General features: G+C 41.6%; 1 protein-coding gene across 9 annotated transcripts in view; it reads left to right on the top strand.

Annotated features, from left to right (window-relative positions):
• LOC106570865 (uncharacterized) overlaps positions 1 to 18,132 on the top strand; it is a 31,051-nt gene extending 12,919 nt beyond the window's left edge. For 3 of the 9 annotated variants that reach the window (XM_045695368.2, XM_045695370.2, XM_045695373.2), the window contains 2 exons: positions 7,200 to 7,485; positions 16,579 to 18,132. In XM_045695368.2, the coding sequence (XP_045551324.2) occupies positions 7,212 to 7,485; positions 16,579 to 17,252 (948 nt within the window). In that variant the 5' untranslated portion in view covers positions 7,200 to 7,211 and the 3' untranslated portion in view covers positions 17,253 to 18,132. Of the gene's footprint in view, positions 1 to 3,758; positions 3,843 to 7,199; positions 14,218 to 16,578 lie in introns of those variants that run through there. The other 6 variants (XM_045695371.2, XM_045695374.2, XR_014380576.1 and 3 more) reach the window with 5 other exon arrangements.
• Positions 18,133 to 20,721: the final 2,589 nt, after the last annotated feature.

A 20,721-nucleotide genomic window follows, 5' to 3' on the forward strand; every position in this document is an offset into this window, starting at 1 on the left:
AATTGTTTTCAAATTTGGCGCTCTTGATATTTCACCTGTTGTTGATAGGGTGTACCAGGGGTGGGACGCTTGCGTCCCACATAGCCCATAGAGGTTAATGGAAGCGGATAATATAGATTTAAAAAAAAAAAATGTTTTTAACTCCGCTGGTCCGAGACCTGGTCGAGACCGAGTAGAAATGTATCTGACACCGAGACAAGACCTTGGCCCAGATTCACAAAACACTTCTTAACCTCTCTAGGGGGTGTGGGCCAGTAGCGTCCCACCTGGCCAACATCCAGTGAAATTGTAGAGCGCGAAATTCAAAAATACTCAATTCAAATATTTAACATTCTTAAAAATATATGTGTTATACATCAAAATAAGCTTAACTTCTTGTTAATCCAGTCGCCATGTCAGATTTCAAAAAGGCTTTACGGTGAAAGCAAACCATGCGATTATCGAGGACAGCGCTCAGCACACAAAACATTACGTACAGTTACCAGCCAATTAGATTAGTCACGAAAGTCAGAAATAGCAATACAATTAATCACTTACCTTTGATGATCTTCATATGGTTGCACTCACAAGACTCCATGTTACTCAATAAATGTTTGTTTTGTTTGAAAAAGTCCCACTTTATATCCAAAAACCTCAATTTTGTTGGCGCGTTTTGTTCAGTAAACCAATGGCTCAAATGCAGTCACAAAGAGGCAGACGAATTCCAAATAGTATCCATAAAGTTCATAGAAACATGTCAAACGATGTTTATAATCAATCCTCAGGTTGTTTTTAGCCTAAATAATCGATAATATTTCAACCGGACAATAGCGTCGTCAATATTAAAGAAAAACAAGAAAGGCGCGCTCTCAGTCTCGCGCAGTAACCAGCTCTGAGGCTATCCCAGGGTCCACTCACTCAATGTTGTCATTCTCCCTCATTTTTCAGAATAAAAGCCTGAAACAATGTCTAAAGACTGTTCACAACTAGTGGAAGCCATAGGGAATGGAATCTGGGTCCTATCCCTTTAAATGGTGGATAGGCTTTCATTGGAAAAACAGCCATTTCAAAGTAATGTCACTTCCTGGATGGATTTTCCTCAGGTTTTTGCCTGCCATTTCAGTTCTGTTATACTCACACATTATTTTAACCGTTTTAGAAACTTTGGGGTGTTTTCTATCCAAATCTACTTATATGCATATCCTAGATTCTGGGCCTGAGTAGCAGGCAGTTTAGTTTTGGCACGCTTTTCATCCGGTGGTGAAAATAGTGCCCCCTACCCTAGTGAGGTTAAGCAAAAAACTTAAGAAGCATCTTAAGAATAAAAATAAGAAGTTCATAAGATAGTTTGTAAGTGCAATTCCTCAACAATATCTTAATCAACCAATCAATCAAATGTATTTATAAAGCTCTTTTTACATCAGCAGATGTCACAAAGTGCTGTACAGAAACACAGCCTAAAACTCCAAACAGCAAGCAATGCAGATGTAGAAGCACGGTGGCTATCATAAACTCCCTAGAAAGGCAGGAAGCTAGGAAGAAACCTAGAGAGGAACCAGGCTCTGAGGGGTGGCCAGTCCTCTTCTGGCTGTGCCGGGTGGAAATTATAAGAGTACATAGCCATTTAAGGCCAGATTGTTCTTCAAGATGTTCAAATGTTCACAGATGACCAGCAGGGTCAAATAATAATCACAGTGGTTTTAGAGGGTGCAACAGGTCAGTACCTCAGGAGTAAATGTCAGTTGGCTTTTCATAGCCAAGCATTCAGAGGTTGAGACAGCAGGTGCGGTAGAGAGACTCAAACAGCATGTCCGGGACAAGGTAGCATGTACGGTGAACAGCTCAGGGTTCTGTTGTGGAATATTCTAATCAAATGAGAGAGACTGTAATTTCTTCAAACAATCATCTTTATTTATTATCGATTTAATTATTGCAATAATGAAGCTGTCGACCGCACAGTTGTGTTGCCGAGAGCCCTCTTAAGGATACCCTAGGATAGGGGGCGCCACAGCGCATTTTGAAAGAAAATTCGTTCCCATTTTCAACGGCCTACTAATCAAACTCAGAAGCTAGGACATGCATATACTTATTATATATGGATAGAAAACACCCTAAAGTTTCTAAAACTGTTTGAATGGTGTCTGTGAGTATAACAGAACTCATATGGCAGTCAAAACCCCGAGACCGATTGAAACAGGAAGTGGAGTTCTGAATTGTGGACTCGACTTCATCACTTTGCCTATTAATCACACCATGAGCAATGGTTCACTGAGCACTTCCTATTGCTTCCACTAGATGTCCCCAGTCTTTTCACAGTGGTTTGAGCCTTATACAGTCGAAACTCAGTGAATGAGACGCATTGGAAATTGGTCACAGGGGATGGGCCATCACCATTATGACGTCGGCGGCCCAGTCTACCCCCACCTTTGGAAAAGTTTTAAAACACTCTGCAACCGTCCCCGTCGAATCTTATTGGCTCTCTAGATGCTACAGGCCCGAAGATTAATGTTTTACAACGTTTGACATGTTTGAACGAACCTAGTGGAGGAAAAAAGTAAATTTTCCGAAACTACTGTCCCGTGCACGTCGGAGCAGTTGGAGACACGCTACCAACAGCAGGCTAATGGAACATGAAGGATGGAATTTTTCGACCGAAAATACATCTGTTGTGGACCTGGGATTCCTGGAAGTGCTTTCTGATGAAGACAACTAAAGGTAGGCGATTATTGACAATATTATACAAGATCAGATGTGACTTGCGATTGTGCCAAGATGGCGCGGCGCTAGTTTTCCAGGCTCATTTTCTGAGTATCGCATCTCCTTTTATCGCAAAGTGTGATTACCCAGTAAAGTTAATTTAAAATCTGGTATGACAGGTGTTCTCAAGAGATATTCATCTATAAATGTTAGATTGACAATATAAATTTAAAAAATTGTTTTCGAATAGTAATAAAGGGAATGATGCACTGTTTCCCGGAACGCATTTGAGGGGAAAATAGTTAGTCAACGTCAGACGCCGATGTAAAATGCTGTTTTTATATATAAATATGACCTTTATTGAACAAAAGAATGCATGCTGTGTGTAACATAATGTCCTAGGTGTGTCATCTGATGAAGTTTGTAAAAGGTTAGTGCTGCATTTAGCTGTCTTCTGGGTTTTCGTGACATTATATGCTAGCTTGAAAAATGGGTGTCTGATTATTTCTGGCTTGGTACTCTGCTGACATAATCTAATTTTTTGCTTTCGCTGTAAAGCCTTTTTGAAATCGGACAGTGTGGTTAGATAAAGGAGAGTCTTGTCTTTAAAATGCTGGGAAATAGTCATATGTTTGAAAAATTGAAGTTTTCGGATTTTAGAGGAATTTGTATTTCGCGCAACGCCCATCATTGGATATTGGAGCAGGTGTTCCGCTAGCGGAACGTCTAGATGTAAGAGGTTAACCTTTACAGATTTGTTATATAGCTGACACTAAAAATGCTTATTCGTGGCTGGTTCCACCCCTCCCATGCCACTTCGGTCTCATCTCCTGGTTATCTACCTCTGGTGTGGTTTTAACACCATCTCGGCTTAGTTTCCCAGATGCCAGGATGAGGTAATGAGACAATGAAGGATTACGCTCTACTCCTCCAGGCTATCTCGGTTACACCCACCACATCTCTGGAATGCCAGCTGTTGGTTTTTAGTCTCCTCTCAGTTCACACAGATGAGGAAGTACTCATCAAAGCTATTCGATGTATAAACAGTATTATAACATAATCTTGTCATTTTGCTCTCACAGTTCCCTAGCCACAGGCAGAACAGTTGAAACTGGAGCAGCAGCATGACCAGGTGGACTGGGGACAGCCAGGAGTCATCAGGCCAGGTATTCCTGAGGCATGATCCTAGGGCTCAGGTCCTCCGGGAGTGGAGGGAGAGAGGGAGAATTAGAGGGAGCATACTTAAATTCACACAGGACACCAGATAAGACAGGAGAATTATAACAGACTGACCCTAGCCCCCCGGCACATAAACTATTGCAGCATAGATACTGGAAACTGGAGACTGAGACAGGGGTGGAACAGGGGACACTGTGGCCCCGTCTGACGATACCCCCGGACAGGGCCAACCAGGCAGGATATAACCCCACCCACTTTGCTAAAGCACAGCACCAACACCACTAGAGAGATATCAACAGACCACCAACTTACTACACTGAGACAAGGCTGAGTATATAGCCCACCAATATCTCCTCCACCGCACGAGCCCAAGGGGGAGCAAAACCGGACAGGAAGATCACGTCTGTGACTCAAGTGACGCACCCCTCCTGGGGACGGCATTGATGAGCACTAGTAAGCCAGTGACTCAGCCCCCCGTCAGAGGCAGAGAATCCCAGTGGAGAGAGGGGAGCCGGCCAGGCAGAGACAGCAAAGCAGTTCGTTGTTCCAGTGCCTTGCCGTTCACCTTCGCACCCCTGGGCCAGACTACACTCAATCGTAGGACCTACTGAAGAGATGTGTCTTCCGTAAAGACTTAAAGGTCGAGACCGAGTCTGCTTCTCTCACATGGTTAGGCAGACCATTCCATAAAAATGTAGCTCTATAGGAGAAAGCCCTGCCTCCAGCTGTTTGCTTAGAAATTCTAGGGACAGTAAGGAGGCCTGCGTCTTGTGACCATAGCGTACGTGTAGGTAAGTACGGCAGGACCAAATCGGAGAGATAGGTAGGAGCAAGCCCATGTAATGCTTTGTAGGTTAGCAGTAAAACCTTGAAATCAGCCCTAGCCCTAACAGGAAGCCAGTGTAGAGAGGCTAGCACTGGAGTAATATGATACATTTTTGGGGTTCTAGTCAGGATTCTATTTTTCGGCATCATTTTTGGACAGAAATTTGCAACCGAGGACATATGATTTTCACGTGCTACACTCTTCAGCACTCAGCGGACCTGTTCTGTGAGCTTGTGTGGCCTACCACTTCGCGGCTGAGCCGTTGTTACTCCCAGACGTTTCCACTTCACAATAACAGCACTTACAGTTGACCGGGGCAGCTCTAGCAGGGCAGAAATTTGATGAACTGACTTGTTGGAAAGGTGGTATCCTACAACGGTGCCACATTGAAAGTCACTGAGCTCTTCAGTAAGGCCATTCTACTGCCAATGTTTGTCTATGGAGATTACATGGCTGTCTGCTCAATTTTATACACCTGTCAGGAACGGGTGTGGCTGAAATAGCCAAATCCACTAATTTGAAGGGATACTTTTGTACATAAAATGTATGTAAAATTAATAAGAGTTATTACATTTACATTTACATTTAAGTCATTTAGCAGAGTTATGGTGGCAAAATTACAAAATTACGTTATAATACTGTTATTGAAATCAATGGTTGTTCAATGTAATTAGAATAGGGTTCTTAGAACTCTCGTGTGTGTGTGTGTGTGTGTGTGTGTGTGTGTGTGTGTGTGTGTGTGTGTGTGTGTGTGTGTGTGTGTGTGTGTGTGTGTGTGTGTGTGTGTGTGTGTGTGTGTGTGTGTGTGTGTGTGTGTGTGTGTGTGTTAACGCTGACAGCAGATTGACTATGCCTTAGGTGATAAACCTAACAAGCTACATTCCATTCATGTGAGGGAAATTGCTCCGATCTGACTGTAATATACCAGGGAGAGATGGCTTAGGTTGAGAGGAACCTCGTTTTGGAGGCAAACCCTGTTTTTTTTATATATTTTTATTTTATTTAACTAGGCAAGTCAGTTAAGAACAAATTCTTATTTACAATGACGGCCTTAACTGCCTTGTTCAGGAGCAGCTCGGGATTTGAGCCAACAACCTTTCAGTTACTGGCCCAACGCACTAAACACTAGGCTACCTAGTGGTTACAGTCTTCACAGCAGATACTGTCTGCTGTGAATTATTAATTTATTTCATAGCAAATGCTATCTGGCTGGGGGATACTCCGTTCTCATATATCAAATCTCACCTTGTGACCAATTCCACACATCTGTTGTTTGTCATGTAGACTAATCGGGTGTATCTTTGCCATATAAAAGATCTTGATATTCTTTGTGTCGGGGCTCTCAACCCAAGTCAAGAGTGTTAAGTTGACCAGCCTCATTATTGCAGAGCACTCACATCATTCACTTGTGTATGTGGTGTGACCTGCTTTCCTTATTAATAAGTGAATAAAGACTTTAGTTTAAGTATACAGTGAGGGGAAAAAAGTATTTGATCCCCTGCTGATTTTGTACGTTTGCCCACTGACAAAGAAATGATCAGTCTATAGTTTTTAGTTTATTTGAACAGTGAGAGACAGAATAACAACAAAAAAATCCAGAAAAACGCATGTAAAAAATGTTATAAATTGATTTGCATTTTAATGAAGGATCCGTACTATGAAGCTGTTGGCAAGAACACATTTTTCACTGGCTGTCCACTGGTCGCAATAACGTTGATGGATAGGCAGCTTAATAAACTTCTTCAATTCATCCATTATTGGGTTAAAATACACATATACATTTGTCAGCAGCCATCCACAACAACCACGGTCCCGTAAGATGCAGATAACAAAATGATACACCTTCCTAGGATTCTAGCTTTAAATAACGGTATAAAAACTCATATCTAGTCTAACTTGTATTTCATGAACTATAATTAACAGCCTGCTAACGTTGAGTAAAAAGTTAATGTTGTAATGTGGGCTGTTCCTGAAGCATAGGCCAACCCTACTACCACGCCAACATGGCCGTCTTCACAACTTCTCGGTCGGACTAATTGCGTTGATTTAATTTGTATTCCTCAATGCACTGCTGTCATCAAAAACCATCTCTTAGATGCGGTGTCCAGAGCGCAATAGAGCAATGCGTCAGAGTACCACTGCTGCCTAATTTGGGCAGCCTTCCGCACCTCAGTGTGTTGTTGATTTCTGCCAGCAGAGGGAACACATTTCAGCTAATTGTTCCAATGTGGCTTGTTGTTCCCTTGTTACAATTCGTATTGTATTAAACTTGATTTATTGTAACCTACCTTCTGTTGCGCTTTCTAGACCTGAGTTTCCCCTATTACAGACAGATGCATTGACAGTCATTGGACTACCTACCTCCCATATACACATGGTGTCAATGGTACATGATAAAGTTTCACTCTTTTACTCCAGCCCTTACTCAGGCTGTTAGTACAGCAGTGATCATTGTTATTTTACAGCAGATGAAAAGGCAGTTGGTGATATAGGTATCTGATTCTTTTGTCCATGGCAGTGATCATCAACAATGGAGCAGGTGTTGGTAAACACTCTGGATGAGGTGACGAGTGACGAGATGAAGAGATTCCAGTGGCTCCTAATCAAGCACAAGAGGTATGGCATTGAGCCCATCAAAAGAAGCGAGTTGGATCGCGACACAAGCAGGGAGAATACCGTGGAGCTGATGGTGAACAAATACAGACTCAATGGGGCTCTGGGTGTCACAATTAATATCCTGAAGGGCATGCACCAGAATACACTTGCTGACGAGTTGAAGACAAAGGCAAACATTCTCAAAGGAGGTAATACAGAATTTACAAATTGCAGGTCATAGACACCTATGATGAAAATGACAGCTGAACATGACTGCCACATTTAACTGGGACAGGATCATAGACAGATACATGTAGCATCTTTAACGTGTGTATGTACAGTTTATTAAATTATTGGCACCCTGTTCAATACCTTTCAATACGTCACCTTGCAAGGATAATGGCACAGAGCCTTTTTCTTAAATGTTTTATGAGATTGGACAACACATTGGGAAGGACCTTAGACCATTCCTCCATAGATAATATTTCCAGATCCGTGATGTTCTTCATCTGCGTTTAAGGACGTGCCCTATTCAATTCAAACCACATGTTTTCAATGAGGTTCAAGGCCGGAGACTGAGATGGTAATTTCAAAATACTGATTTTGTGGTCAATTAACCATTTTCTTAATAAATAAATAAATAAATATATATATATGAGAGAGAGGCCACAATTCGTCAGGGCATGCTCTACAATGTGTCGAAAGCATTCCACAGGGATGCAGTTCTATGCTGACGCCATTGCTTTCCAAAGTTGTGTCAAGTTGGCTGGATGTCCTTTGGGTGGTGGACCAATGTTGATACACACGGAAAACTGTTGAGCGTGAAAAACCCAGCAGCATTGCAGTTTTTGACACACACAAACCGGTGCGCATGGCACCTACTACCATACCGTGTTCAAAGCCACTTACATGTTTTATCTTGCCAATTCACCCTCTGAATGGCACACATACACAATCCATGTCTCAATTGTCTCAAGGCATAAAAATCCTTTAACCTGTCTCCTCCCCTTCATCTACACTGATTGAAGTGGATTTAACAGGTCACATCAATAAGGGATCATAGCTTTTAACGTTTCAAATTCAAACACGATTATGTCCTTTGGGAAATGTCACACTCCTCAAGATGGTCAATGTAAGGTTTCCAGATTTTATCAAATGCCTTTTTTTGCTTAATTTTATAAAACTCAGAGCTAATGGAATGTAACTACATAGATCAGCCCTCCAGTTCCTTATTGACGGTGAGTATGATGCTTTCCAATTGACAGCTATAAAAAAAAAATGTTGCAGCAATAAAAGCTAGCTTAAACAAAATGTTGCAGCAATTAAAGCTAGCTTAATAACAATGTTGCAGCAATTAAAGCTAGCTTTAAAAAAATGTTGCAGCAATTAAAGCTAGCTTTAAAAAAAATGTTGCAGCAATTAAAGCTAGCTTAAAAATTACACGATATTGATCACCAACATTTACACTTCCAAACAGACAGTTGTGGAGATGGATGAATATAAACACAATGATATGATAGCACAGACATTACGCCAAAATGGTGTCAGTTTGTCACAGGACCACAGCATATGCAATAGGGTTCCTTTTATTGTGTGTGTGTGGGGGCGGGGGTTGCATGTCCAACATAGATGTGACATTTCTGGGTACATTACATACTTTCTGGCAGGAATGTAGTAAATCCTATGGATTATCTTGAATTTCAATCATTTATATCTAAGGTTGAAGGAGAAAATATGAACATTTTACCATATCTGTGACCAATAGTTCTGATCAATTTCTTCTTTGAGATCTATTTCCTATTCCTTCCTTATAGGTTCTGAGCTATCATGTAGAAATTCAATTAACCCTTGATATAACTTAGCAATTAACGTATTTAGCGTTGCAGCTTATTTCAGGATTTTTTTCAATACTACATGCTTAAGGTTCATCCAGATTCTGTTGAAGTGATCGAATAATATCGATTGAGTAATGTCCTATGTTTCACCGAGTCATGGCTGAACAAGGACATGGATAATATACAGTTAGCTTGGTTTTCGGTGCATCAGAAATACAGAACAGTAAGATCGGAGGTTGAGGTTTTGCTTGCCTGAGTTAGAGTACCTCATGATAAGCTTTAGACCATACTATGTATTCTTTGTAGCTGTCTATCTACCACCACAAACCGATGCTGGCACTAGGACCACACTCAACGAGCTGTATAAGGCCATAAGCAAACAAGAAAATTATCATCCAGAGGCGGCACGTCTAGCGGACGGTGACTTCAATGCAGGAAAACTGAAATCTGTTTTACCTATTTTCTACCAACATGTCACATGTACAACTAGAGAAAAATAAACTCTAGATAAACTTTACTCCACACAAAGCTCTCTCTCGCCCTCCATTTGGCAAATCTGACCATAACTCTATCCTCCTGATTCCTGCATACAAGCAAAAACTCGAACAGCAAGAACCAGTGACACGCTCAATACAGAAGTGGTCCGATGAAGCGGATGCTAAGCTACAGGAATGTTTTGCTAGCACAGACTGGAATATGTTCCGAGATTCATCCGACGGCATTGAGGAGTATACCACATCAGTCACCGGCTTCTTAATAAGGGAATTGACGACGTCGTCCCCACAGTGACCGTACGTACATATCCCAGCCAGAAGCCATGGATTACAGGCAATATACACACTGAGCTAAAGGCTAGAGCTGCCGCTTTCAAGCAGTGGGACACTAAGCCGGCGCTTATAACAAATTCCGCTTCGCCCTACAATGAAACATCAAACAGGCAAAGCGTAAATAAAGCACTATGAGCAACATTTTCTAAACCAGCTCTCAGATGTGGCAAGGCTTGCAAACTTTAACGGATTACAAAGGGAAACCCAGACGCGAGCTGTCCAGTGATGCAAGCCTACCAGGCGAGCTAAATGCCTTCTATGTTCGCTTCGAGGCAAGCAACACTGAACCATGCACAAGAGCACCAGCTGTTCTCAATGACTTTAAAGAGTTTAACATTCACAAGGCTGCGTGGCCAGATGGATTACCAGGATGCGTAATCAGAGCTGGCAAGTATCTTCACTGACATTTTCAACCTATCCCTGACCCAGTCTGTAATACCTACATGTTTCAAGCAGACTACCAAAACCCCTGTGCCCAAGAATGCCAAGGTAACCTGCCTAAATGACTACTGCCCTGTAGCACTCACATCTGTAGCCATGAAAAATCTTTGAAAGGCTGGTCATGGCTCACATCAACACCATCATCCCAGAAACCTTGGACCCACTCCAATTTGCATACCGCCCCAACAGATCCACAGATAACGCAATCTCAATTGCACTCCACACTGCCCTTTCCCACCTGGACAAAAGGAGCAACTACCTGAGAATGCTGTTCATTGACTACAGCTCAGCGTTCAGCACCATAGTGCCCTCCAAGGGCTGTAGTGCCCTCCAAGGGCTGTAGTGGAGCGGGTCAAGTTTCTTGGTGTCCACATTATTAAGGACATATCATGCTCCAAACACATCAACACAGTTGTGAGGAGGGCACAACAACGCCTATTCCCTATCAGGAGGCTGAAAAGATTTGGCATGGGCTCTCAGATCCTTAAGTTAAACAGCGGCGCCGATCGAGAGCATCTTGACTGGTTGCATCAGTGCTTGTTATGGCAACTGCTTGTTGAGCATACCAAGTCTGGGACCAAAAGGCTCCTTAACAGCTTCTAACCCAAAGCCATAAGACTGCTGAACAATTAATCACATGGCTACACATACTATTTGCATTGACAACCTTATTTTATTCTTATTGTTTTGCACTGACTCTCTTGCACAGGCTCAATGTACACTCACTGGACTCTAACCACACACTCACACATACTACACTTACACTTCAACACACACACACAAAACACACATGCATATTGACGCAACACACACACACATTCATTCACACGCGCTGCTGCTACTCTGTTTATTATCTATGCATTGTCACTTTACCCCTACCTACATGTACACATTACCTCAACTACCTTGACTAACCTGTACCCCCGCACATTGACTCTGTACCGGTACCGCCTGTATATAGCTTCGTTATTGTTATGTTATTGTGTTACTATTTTTCCTTTAGTTTATTGAGCATATTTTTCAAACTTTTTTAAAAACTCTGCATTATTGATTAAGGGCTCATTAGTAAGCATTTCACGGTTGTTATGTGAGAGAAAACAATACCACCTAATGACTGATGACAACTGAGGGCTAAATAAAGGGGGATTAATCAAGGAGAAAATGATGCCAGGTGTAACGATGGGAACAGGTGTGTTTAACGATGGGGAACAGGTGTGTGTGTAACGATGGGGAACAGGTGTGTGTGTAACGATGGGGAACAGGTGTGTGTAACGATGGGGAACAGGTGTGTGTAACGATGGGGAACAGGTGTGTGTAACGATGGGGAACAGGTGTGTGTAACGATGGGGAACAGGTGTGTGTGTGTGTGTGTGTGTAACGATGGGGAACAGGTGTGTGTGTGTAACGATGGGGAACAGGTGTGTGTGTGTGTGTGTCGATGCGGTGTGTGTGTGTGTGTGTGTGTGTGTGTGTGTGTGTGTAACGATGGGTAACAGGTGTGGTGTGTGTAACGATGGGGAACAGGTGTGTGTGTGTGTGTGTGTGTGTGTGTAACGATAGGGAACAGGTGTGTGTGTGTGTAACGATGGGGAACAGGGGTGTGTGTGTGTGTGTGTGTGTGTGTGTGTGTGTGTGTGTAACGATGGGAAACAGGTGTGTGTGTATGTGTGTGTGTAACGATGGGAAACAGGTGTGTGTGTGTGTAACATAGTTGCCATGACCGGCGACGTCAAGCGCCGGTGGAAGGGAGCAGGAGTGACAAATACTATTTTATATGATTTCTTTAGTTGTAAAAACATAAATCAATTAAGTTTTGGATAACCCACATTTTTATTTTTATTTAACCCTTATTTTACCAGGTAGGTTGACTGAGAACATATTCTCATTTACAGCCTGGGGAATAGTTACAGGGGAGATGAATGAGCCAATTGGAAGCTGGGGATGATTAGGTGACCGTGATGGTAAGAGGGCCAGATTGGGAATTTAGCCAGGACACCGGGGTTAACACCCCCACTCTTACAATAAGTGCCATGGGATCTCTAGTGACCACAGAGTCAGAGATCTTTGAGGTCTATTTTGCTTCCACTGGTCCTGGGACCCCTTATTAAGGTCAACAACATCATGAACTTTACCCAGTACCAGGACATTTTTTGTCAAAAACCTGGTTGCCTCTGCCAGGAGGCTGAAACTTGGCCACATGTGGATCTTCCAGAAAGGCAATAACCCCAAGCACACATTTAAAATCCATAAAGAAATGGTTAATTGACTACATAATCAACACATTACAATGGCCATCTCAGTCTCCAGACTTGAACCTCAATGAAAATCTTTGGTTTGAATTTTAAGGGGACATCCATAAACGCAGACTATATCAAGGATCTGAAAAGATTCTGTATTGAAGAATGGTCTAAGATCCCTCCCAATGTGTTCTAGAATCTCATAAAACATCTGGTAGGATTCTGTATGAAGGAATGGTCTAATATCCCTCCCAATGTGTTCTAGAATCTCATAAAACATCTGGTAGGATTCTGTATGAAGGAATGGTCTAATATCCCTCCCAATGTGTTCTAGAATCTCATAAAACATCTGGTAGGATTCTGTATGAAGGAATGGTCTAATATCCCTCCCAATGTGTTCTAGAATCTCATAAAACATTTTTGAAAAATACTCAGTGCCGTTATCCTCACAAGGTGGGGTATTGAAAACAGGGTGCCAATAATATTAACCCCCTATTTTTTTAAGAACATGTTTTATTACTTGTTAAACAAAATGTCTTTCTCTGAGAAATTGTATTAGTATAACAGAATATGATTTTCCATTTTTTTTGGCGCTCAGTATTTGTATTATTTATTTTATAAAGTATTTTTTTATCGTCTTTATCAAGGGTGCCAATAATTTTGGACCAGACTACAGGAGAATATCGGTCAAGTGAACATATTGTAAATAATTACCATCATAACTTTGAGGAGAAACCTGATATTTAGAACTATACTGAACAAAAATATAAACACAATATGTACAGTGTTGGTCCCATGTTTTATGAGCTGAAATAAAAGATCCCAGAAAAGTTCCATACGCACAAAAAGCTTATTCTCTCAAATGTTGTTGACAAATTTGTTTACATCATTGTTAGTGAGTATTTGTCTTTTGCCAAGATAATCCATCCACCTGACAGGTGTGGTATATCAAGAAGCTGATTAAACAGCATGATCGTTACACAGGTGCACCTTGTGCTGGGGACAATAAAGGGCCACTCTAAAATAATTTAATGTTAATTTCTCTACCATAAGCCTCCACCAACGCCGTTTTAGACAATTTGGCAGTACGTTCAACAGGCCTCACAACCTCAGACTTCATGTAACCACGGCAGCCCAGGACCTCCACATCCGGCTTCTTCACCTGCGGGATTGTCTGAGACCAGACACCCGGACAGCGGATGAAACTGAGGAGTATTTCTATCTTTAACTAATTCTGATTGACCTAAGTTGGTGGGTCTATGCCCACCCATGGCTGCGTCCCTGCCCAGTCATGTGAAATCCATAGATTAGGGCCTAATGAATTTATTTCAATTGACTGATTTTCCTTATATGAACTGTAACTCAGTAAAAATGGTTGAAATTGTTGCCTTTATATTTTTGTTCAGTATAGTTACGTGTAATGTCGCTAATTGTTAAACATACAGTGCCTGTAGAAAGTCAACACCCCCTTGAACTTTTCTTTACATTTTGTTGCGTTACAAAGTGGGATTGAAATATATTTAATTGTAATGTTCTGTCATTGATCTTCTACACAAAATACTCCATAATGTCAAAGTGAAAATAAAAATATATATTTTTTTTTACTATTAAATAACTAAAATATGGAAGGAGCGCAGGAAAAATCCTGGAGTAAAACCTGCTTCAGTCTGCTTTACACCAGACACTGGGGGATGAATTCACCTTTCAGCAGGACAATAACTTACAACACAAAGTCTGTTGAACACAGTATGACAGAGAGATAATAAAACATAAAAACAAAGAAGAACATCTATCTCATAATTTCAGTTACAGCGTAAGGTACATTCAAATGAACACAGAAGACATCAAACAGTGTTTTTACTTTATTTTTAAAGCTGCCCAGAGAGGACGTTGGCAACTCATTCCACTCTGAGGCTCCAGTATACAAGACAGTATCTTTCCCAGCATTACTCCTGAACCTGTATAAGCACACATTAGCAACACCTGATCTGGTGCTGTGATTGTGTGCATCCCTAACATGGGGAAAGTAATCGGTTAGATATCTGGCCCGCAGAACCATAAATACTCCTGTAAACCAAACCCAGTCTAATCTGGGACACCTAAACCTCAGATAGCTAACAGAGGTTTTGGTAGTCAGCACCTCAACCCCTAACTCCACTCTGATTTCAGAGGACCTACACAATTTACACTACCAGTCAAAAGTTTTCGAACACCTACTCATTCAAGGGTTTTTCTTTATTTTGACTATTTTCTACATTGTAGAATAATATGAAAGACATCAAAACTATGAAATAACACATATGGAATCATGTACTAAACAAAAAAAGTGTTATATAAAATGCCATCCTTTGCCTGGATGACAGCTTTGCACACTCTTTTCTCAACCAGCTTCATGAGGTAGCCACCTGGAATGCGTTTCAATTAAGGTATGCCTTCTTGAAAATGTGTAACTCTGTGTTGTTGTATGTGTCGAACTGCTTTGCTTTATCTTGGCCAGGGCGCAGTTGTAAATGAGAACGTGTTCTCAACTAGCCTACCTGGTTAAATAAAAGTGAAATATCTAAATAAAATAATTATGTAAAATCCTTGCAAATTAGTTCGCAACGAGCCAGGCAGCCCAAACTGTTGCATATACCCTGACTCTGCGTGCAATGAACGCAAGAGAAGTGACATAATTTCCATAGTTAATATTGCCTGCTAACATGAATTTCTTAACTAAATATGCAGGTTTAAAAAATATATACTTCTGTGTATTGATTCAAAGAAAGGCATTGATGTTTATGGTTAGGTACATTCCTGGAACGATTGTGCTTTTTTCGCGAATGCGCTTTTGTTAAAACATCCCCCATTTGGCGAAGTAGGCTGTGATTCGATGATAAATTAACAGGCACCACATTGATTATATGCAACGCAAGCCAAGCTAGTTAACCTAGTAATATCATCAACCATGTGTAGTTAACTTGTATGGGTGAACGGATGATCTCCGCATGTGTATTTCCCACTGTAAAGCATGGAGGAGGAAGTGTTATGTTGTGGGGGTGGTTTGATGGTGACACTGTCTGTGACACTGTCTGACACTTAACCAGCATGGCTACCACAGCATTCTGCAGCGATACGCCATCATTTGTTTTTCAACAGGACAATGACCCAACACACCTCCAGGCTGTATAAGGGCTATTTTACCAAGAAGGAGCATGACGAAGTGCTGCATCAGATGACCTGGCCTCCACAATCCCCCAACCTCAACCAAAGTTAGATGGTTTGGGATGAGTCAGACCGCAGAGTTAAGGAAAAGCAGCTAACAAGTGCTCAGCATATGTGGGAACTCCTTCAAGACTGTTGGAAAAGCATTCCAGGTGAAGCTGGTTGAGATAATGCCAAGAGTGTGCAAAGGTATCATCACGGAAAAGGGTAGCTATTTGAATAATCTCAAATATAAAATATATTTAGATTTTCTTCAAAACTTTTTTTGGTTACTACATGAATCCATATGTGTTATTTCATAGTGTTGATGTCTTCACTATTATTCTACAATGTAGAAAATATTTAAAATGAAGAAAAACCCTTGAATGAGTAGGTGTTCTAAAACTTTTGACCGGTAGTGTAGGTCTGGACCCAAAAATAATGATCAGTTTGTACAGAAATAGCTTATTATCTCCTCCACCACTGGCTCCCTACCTGACAAGTAGGACTTTACCCAGCCTAGAGAGATTCTGCTTAACCCCAATGCCTCCAGTTTGGAGATTAGGAGACAGTGGTTAGCTGTATCAAAGGCCTTCTGTAGGTCAAGCAGTACCATTCTACAGAGATTTCCCTCATCAATCTCTTTCCTGATGAAGTCAGTCAAGTAAAGTAGACATGAATCAGTGGTGTAAGTTTTTCTAAACTGACAGAAAAATCATGCATCAGATTTTGTTTGTTGACATATTCATAAATCTGCTCATATACAACTCTCTTGCCAGCGGAAAACGGCACAACAAAGGTGAGCACTGCAAAGGTGAGCACTGCAAAGGTGAGCACTGCAAAGGAGAGCACTGCAAAGGAGAGCACTGCAAAGGAGAGCACTGCGGCAAAGAGCACTGCAAAGGAGAGCACTGCGGCAAAGAGCACTGCAAAGGAGAGCACTGCAAAGGAGAGCACTGCGGCAAAGAGCACTGCGGCAAAGAGCACTGCAAAGGAGTGCACTGCAAAGGAGAGCACTGCGGCAAAGAGCACTGCGGCAAAGAGCACTGCAAAGGAGAGCACTGCGGCAAAGAGCACTGCAAAGGAGAGCACTGCGGCAAAGAGCACTGCGGCAAAGAGCACTGCAAAGGAGAGCACTGCGGCAAAGAGCACTGTGGCAAAGAGCACTGTGGCAAAGAGCACTGCGGCAAAGAGCACTGCAAAGGAGAGCACTGCGGCAAAGAGCACTGCGGCAAAGAGCACTGCGGCAAAGAGCACTGCAAAAGAGAGCACTGCAGCGAAGAGCACTGCAAAGGAGAGCACTGCGGCAAAAAGTACTGCGGCGAAGAGTACTGCAAAGGAGAGCACCGTGGCGAAGAACACTGCAAAGGAGAGCACTACTACTGCAAAGGTGACACCAGTGGTGAAGAGCGCTGCGAAGGAGAGCACTGCCAAAGGCACCTGCAAAAACTGAGCCATTCTAGATCAAGAAGATGGGCCCATATGGTATACTTTATTTTTGTCCATTTACTTGTCAAAGACCTACAATTAAGGAGGATTGTAATCTATTTTCTTAAGCTTTTCTCTGAACATTTGAAATTTTACAACCTGACAATTAAATGAAAAATATATTTTCAAGAATTGTAATGTTTACATTTTTCTCATGCTCTTCAGAACATAAAATACGCAAGAAAATACTAACGTGTCAGCAGAGCTCGACAAACAGGGCTGCCCGCTGGAAACCCTCCAGGCCAGTCGATCATCCCCGTCAGTGGCCCGCTTGGGCCAGTGAAAAGAAATATTGTAATAATGCTATTTTTAATCTAGGTTATGTAATTGTTTTGTTTTTTTAAAACAGATGGATTCCCAAAACTGTTTGTTCGTTACGTAGATTATTTATCACATGCACGCTGCACACATATAGCATATAATATGTCGGGCAGAGAAAGCACACAGCTCTCAAACTTCTACACCCAAGTCATAGACTGTTTTCTCTGCTACCGCACGCACGGCAAGCAGTACCGGAGCACCAAGTCTAGGACCAAAAGGCTCCTTAACAGCCCCAAGCCATAAGACTGCTGAACAGTTAATAAAATGGCTACCCGGACTATTTGCATTGGCCAGCTTATTTTTGCACTAACATTCTTGCGGTGCTCTATACACACTCACTGGACTCTACCCACACACTCACTGGACTCTACTCACACACTCACTACACTGATACTCCAACTCACACTTTCACACTCTCTACATACACTGCTGCTACTCTGTTTATCTACCCTGACTGCCTAGTTACTTTTACCCCTACCTACATGCAGTGGTGTAAAGTACTTAAGTAAAAATACTTTCAAGTACTACTTGAGTAGTTTTGTTTTTGTATCTTTACTTTACTATTTTAATTTGACGACTTTTACTTCACTACATTCCAAAATAAAAGAATGTACTCTTTACTTCATACATTTTCCATGACACCCAAAAGTACTCGTCACATTTTGAATACTTAGCAGGACAGGAAATGGTCCAATTCATGCACTTATCAAAATAAAATCCCTGGTCATCCCTACTACCTCTGATCTGTAAGATTCACTAAACACAAATGCTTTGTTTTTAAATGATGTCTGATCTGAGTGTTGGAGTGTGCCCCTGGCAGACAGCTGCATCTGAAAGTAATAGGTACATCTGAAAGTAATAGGTACATCTGAAAGCTGTACATGGATGTGGTTTTCCAACAGCAAAGCTCAGTGCAACACAGCAGTGTTGGCATTGTTTATATACTTTTTTTTGGTAATGTTTCCAACCCCCATATTGTACACTCACACAGCCATTCAAAGTGTGTTGCATTATGGGGCAATACAATTATCTCACTCATATGTCGACTGCATGAACTTTACAAAAATCCTTTGATTAAAGGTCATGAAGTTTCAACTGGAAGTTTTTTCAGTTGCTCTTCACCAGCTTCATCCTGCAGCCATCACCTGCATAGTGGGAGGCTCAATTGTCAACCATCATAAGGGTGTTATTGTTTGACCCACGCTAAAGTGACCAAAGACGTGACTAAAAACAGGAAGCAACTTTGACTCGATTCATATGTGTACAGTGGATATGTACAAATGAATGTGATATTTGAGGCTCACACATGATATGTACACACATGATTTCAGTGTGTAAATGTGTGATATGGGTTTGGAGACATGTTTATTTCGACATTAAAGAAAGAAATAAAATCCTTTCATAAACAATGTCAGTCACTGCCATGTTGCACTGAGCCTTGCTGTTGGAAATCCACATCAGTGTCCGCTTTTTGTCTGTGGCAGATGCACCTCCCCCGATTTCACTCCTCGATTTTTGTCTGCAGTCTGTTGCTTTGGCCTTACCACTCAAACAAGCCCATTGTCAAGATAGACATGTGACCTCTCTAACAATGGAAATACCTCAAAAATGGAAGGCAGGCGGGAGGAGGTGAGATCTACTGGGACCATTCTAGCCAATGAGAGGGCCGATACCCATATGAACGGCAGGCACAGCTCCTATACAGTACATAATGTTTTTTTTCTCAAAGTGTCCGGGATGTCACGTGTCCTACATATATCAGTACACTCATAATAGTCTCTACCAAGTCCCCAACACCCGGATGTTCTGGTTTTCAGGGGAAATGGAAAGAGAGCCTGTCACGCAATTTCTGCCTCTGGATTATATACAGAGATCTGTATATGATGACGAGATGCTCATGTTTCCACCCTAACAATGGGAGTCATTGTCCCAAAGGTGGGAAGGCAGGCAACAAGTTTAGGTCCAAAATAAGCCCATAGAAACGCATTGGGCTTATTTTGGACAGATTATGGCGAGAGTGAAATCTCTCGCTTCGCCTCTTCCTCTCTGTGTTAACAAGGTGACACTCCCATTTTAACTAGGGTTGAATATTTTCCTGGTATTTTACAAATGTTCCATCCCTAGAATAAATCACTTTTCTCCCGTTTTTTAATTTCTTTTTATTTAACTAGGCAGGTCAGTTAAGAACAAATTGTTATTTACAATGACAGCCTACCAAAAGACAAAAGGCCTCCTGCTGTCACAGGCGTCAATGAAAGGTGACCAAAATGCAGTGGGTATAGTGCTCATCTTTCTTCTTTATTTGAAAGGACACTCAAAATAAACAGACGACAAAACAGTTCCATAAGGCACACAGGCTATACAGAAAATAACCACCCACAAAAACACAGGAAAAACAGGCTGCCTAAGTATGGCTTCCAATCAGACACAACGAAAGACACCTGCCTCTGATTGGAAGCCATACATGGCCACACACAGAAAAAGAAACATAGAAATAGAAAACTAGAACCAAAAAAAAAAAAAACACACAAAACAAACACCCCCTGACCATACTACAATGACAAATGACCCCTTTACTGGTCAGGACGTGACACCTGCGGGACAGGGGCTGGGATTAAAAATATTAAAAATATATAAATATAGGACAAAACACACATCACGACAAGAGGGACAACACTACACAAAGAGAGACAATAACGTAGCAAAACAGCAACATATAACAACACAGCATGGTAGCAACACAACATGACAACAGCATGGGAGCAACACAACATGGTAGAAATACAACATGGTAGCAGCACAAAACATGGCACAAACATTATTGGGCACAGACAACAGCACAAAGGGAAAGAAGGTAGAGACAACAATACACCACGCAAAGCAGCCACAACTGTCAAATACCGGTAACCTGGTATTTCCTGCCAAAACCGGAAGTGTCATTCAAAAGCGTTATAAAGTATATAAATAGGCCTATGTCTGGATTTGATTAGAGCTTTGATCAAAAATGCATGCCTGGTGCTACCTGACCCTGATTGGACATATATTAAATACATTTTATGGGTCCAAACCCCAAAAAGACCAAATGATTGTGCTGTTATCCAATACATAAGATA

Source organism: Salmo salar, chromosome 15 (genome assembly GCF_965601325.2).
Source record: "Salmo salar chromosome 15, fSalSal1, whole genome shotgun sequence".
NCBI classification, from domain to species: domain Eukaryota; kingdom Metazoa; phylum Chordata; class Actinopteri; order Salmoniformes; family Salmonidae; genus Salmo; species Salmo salar.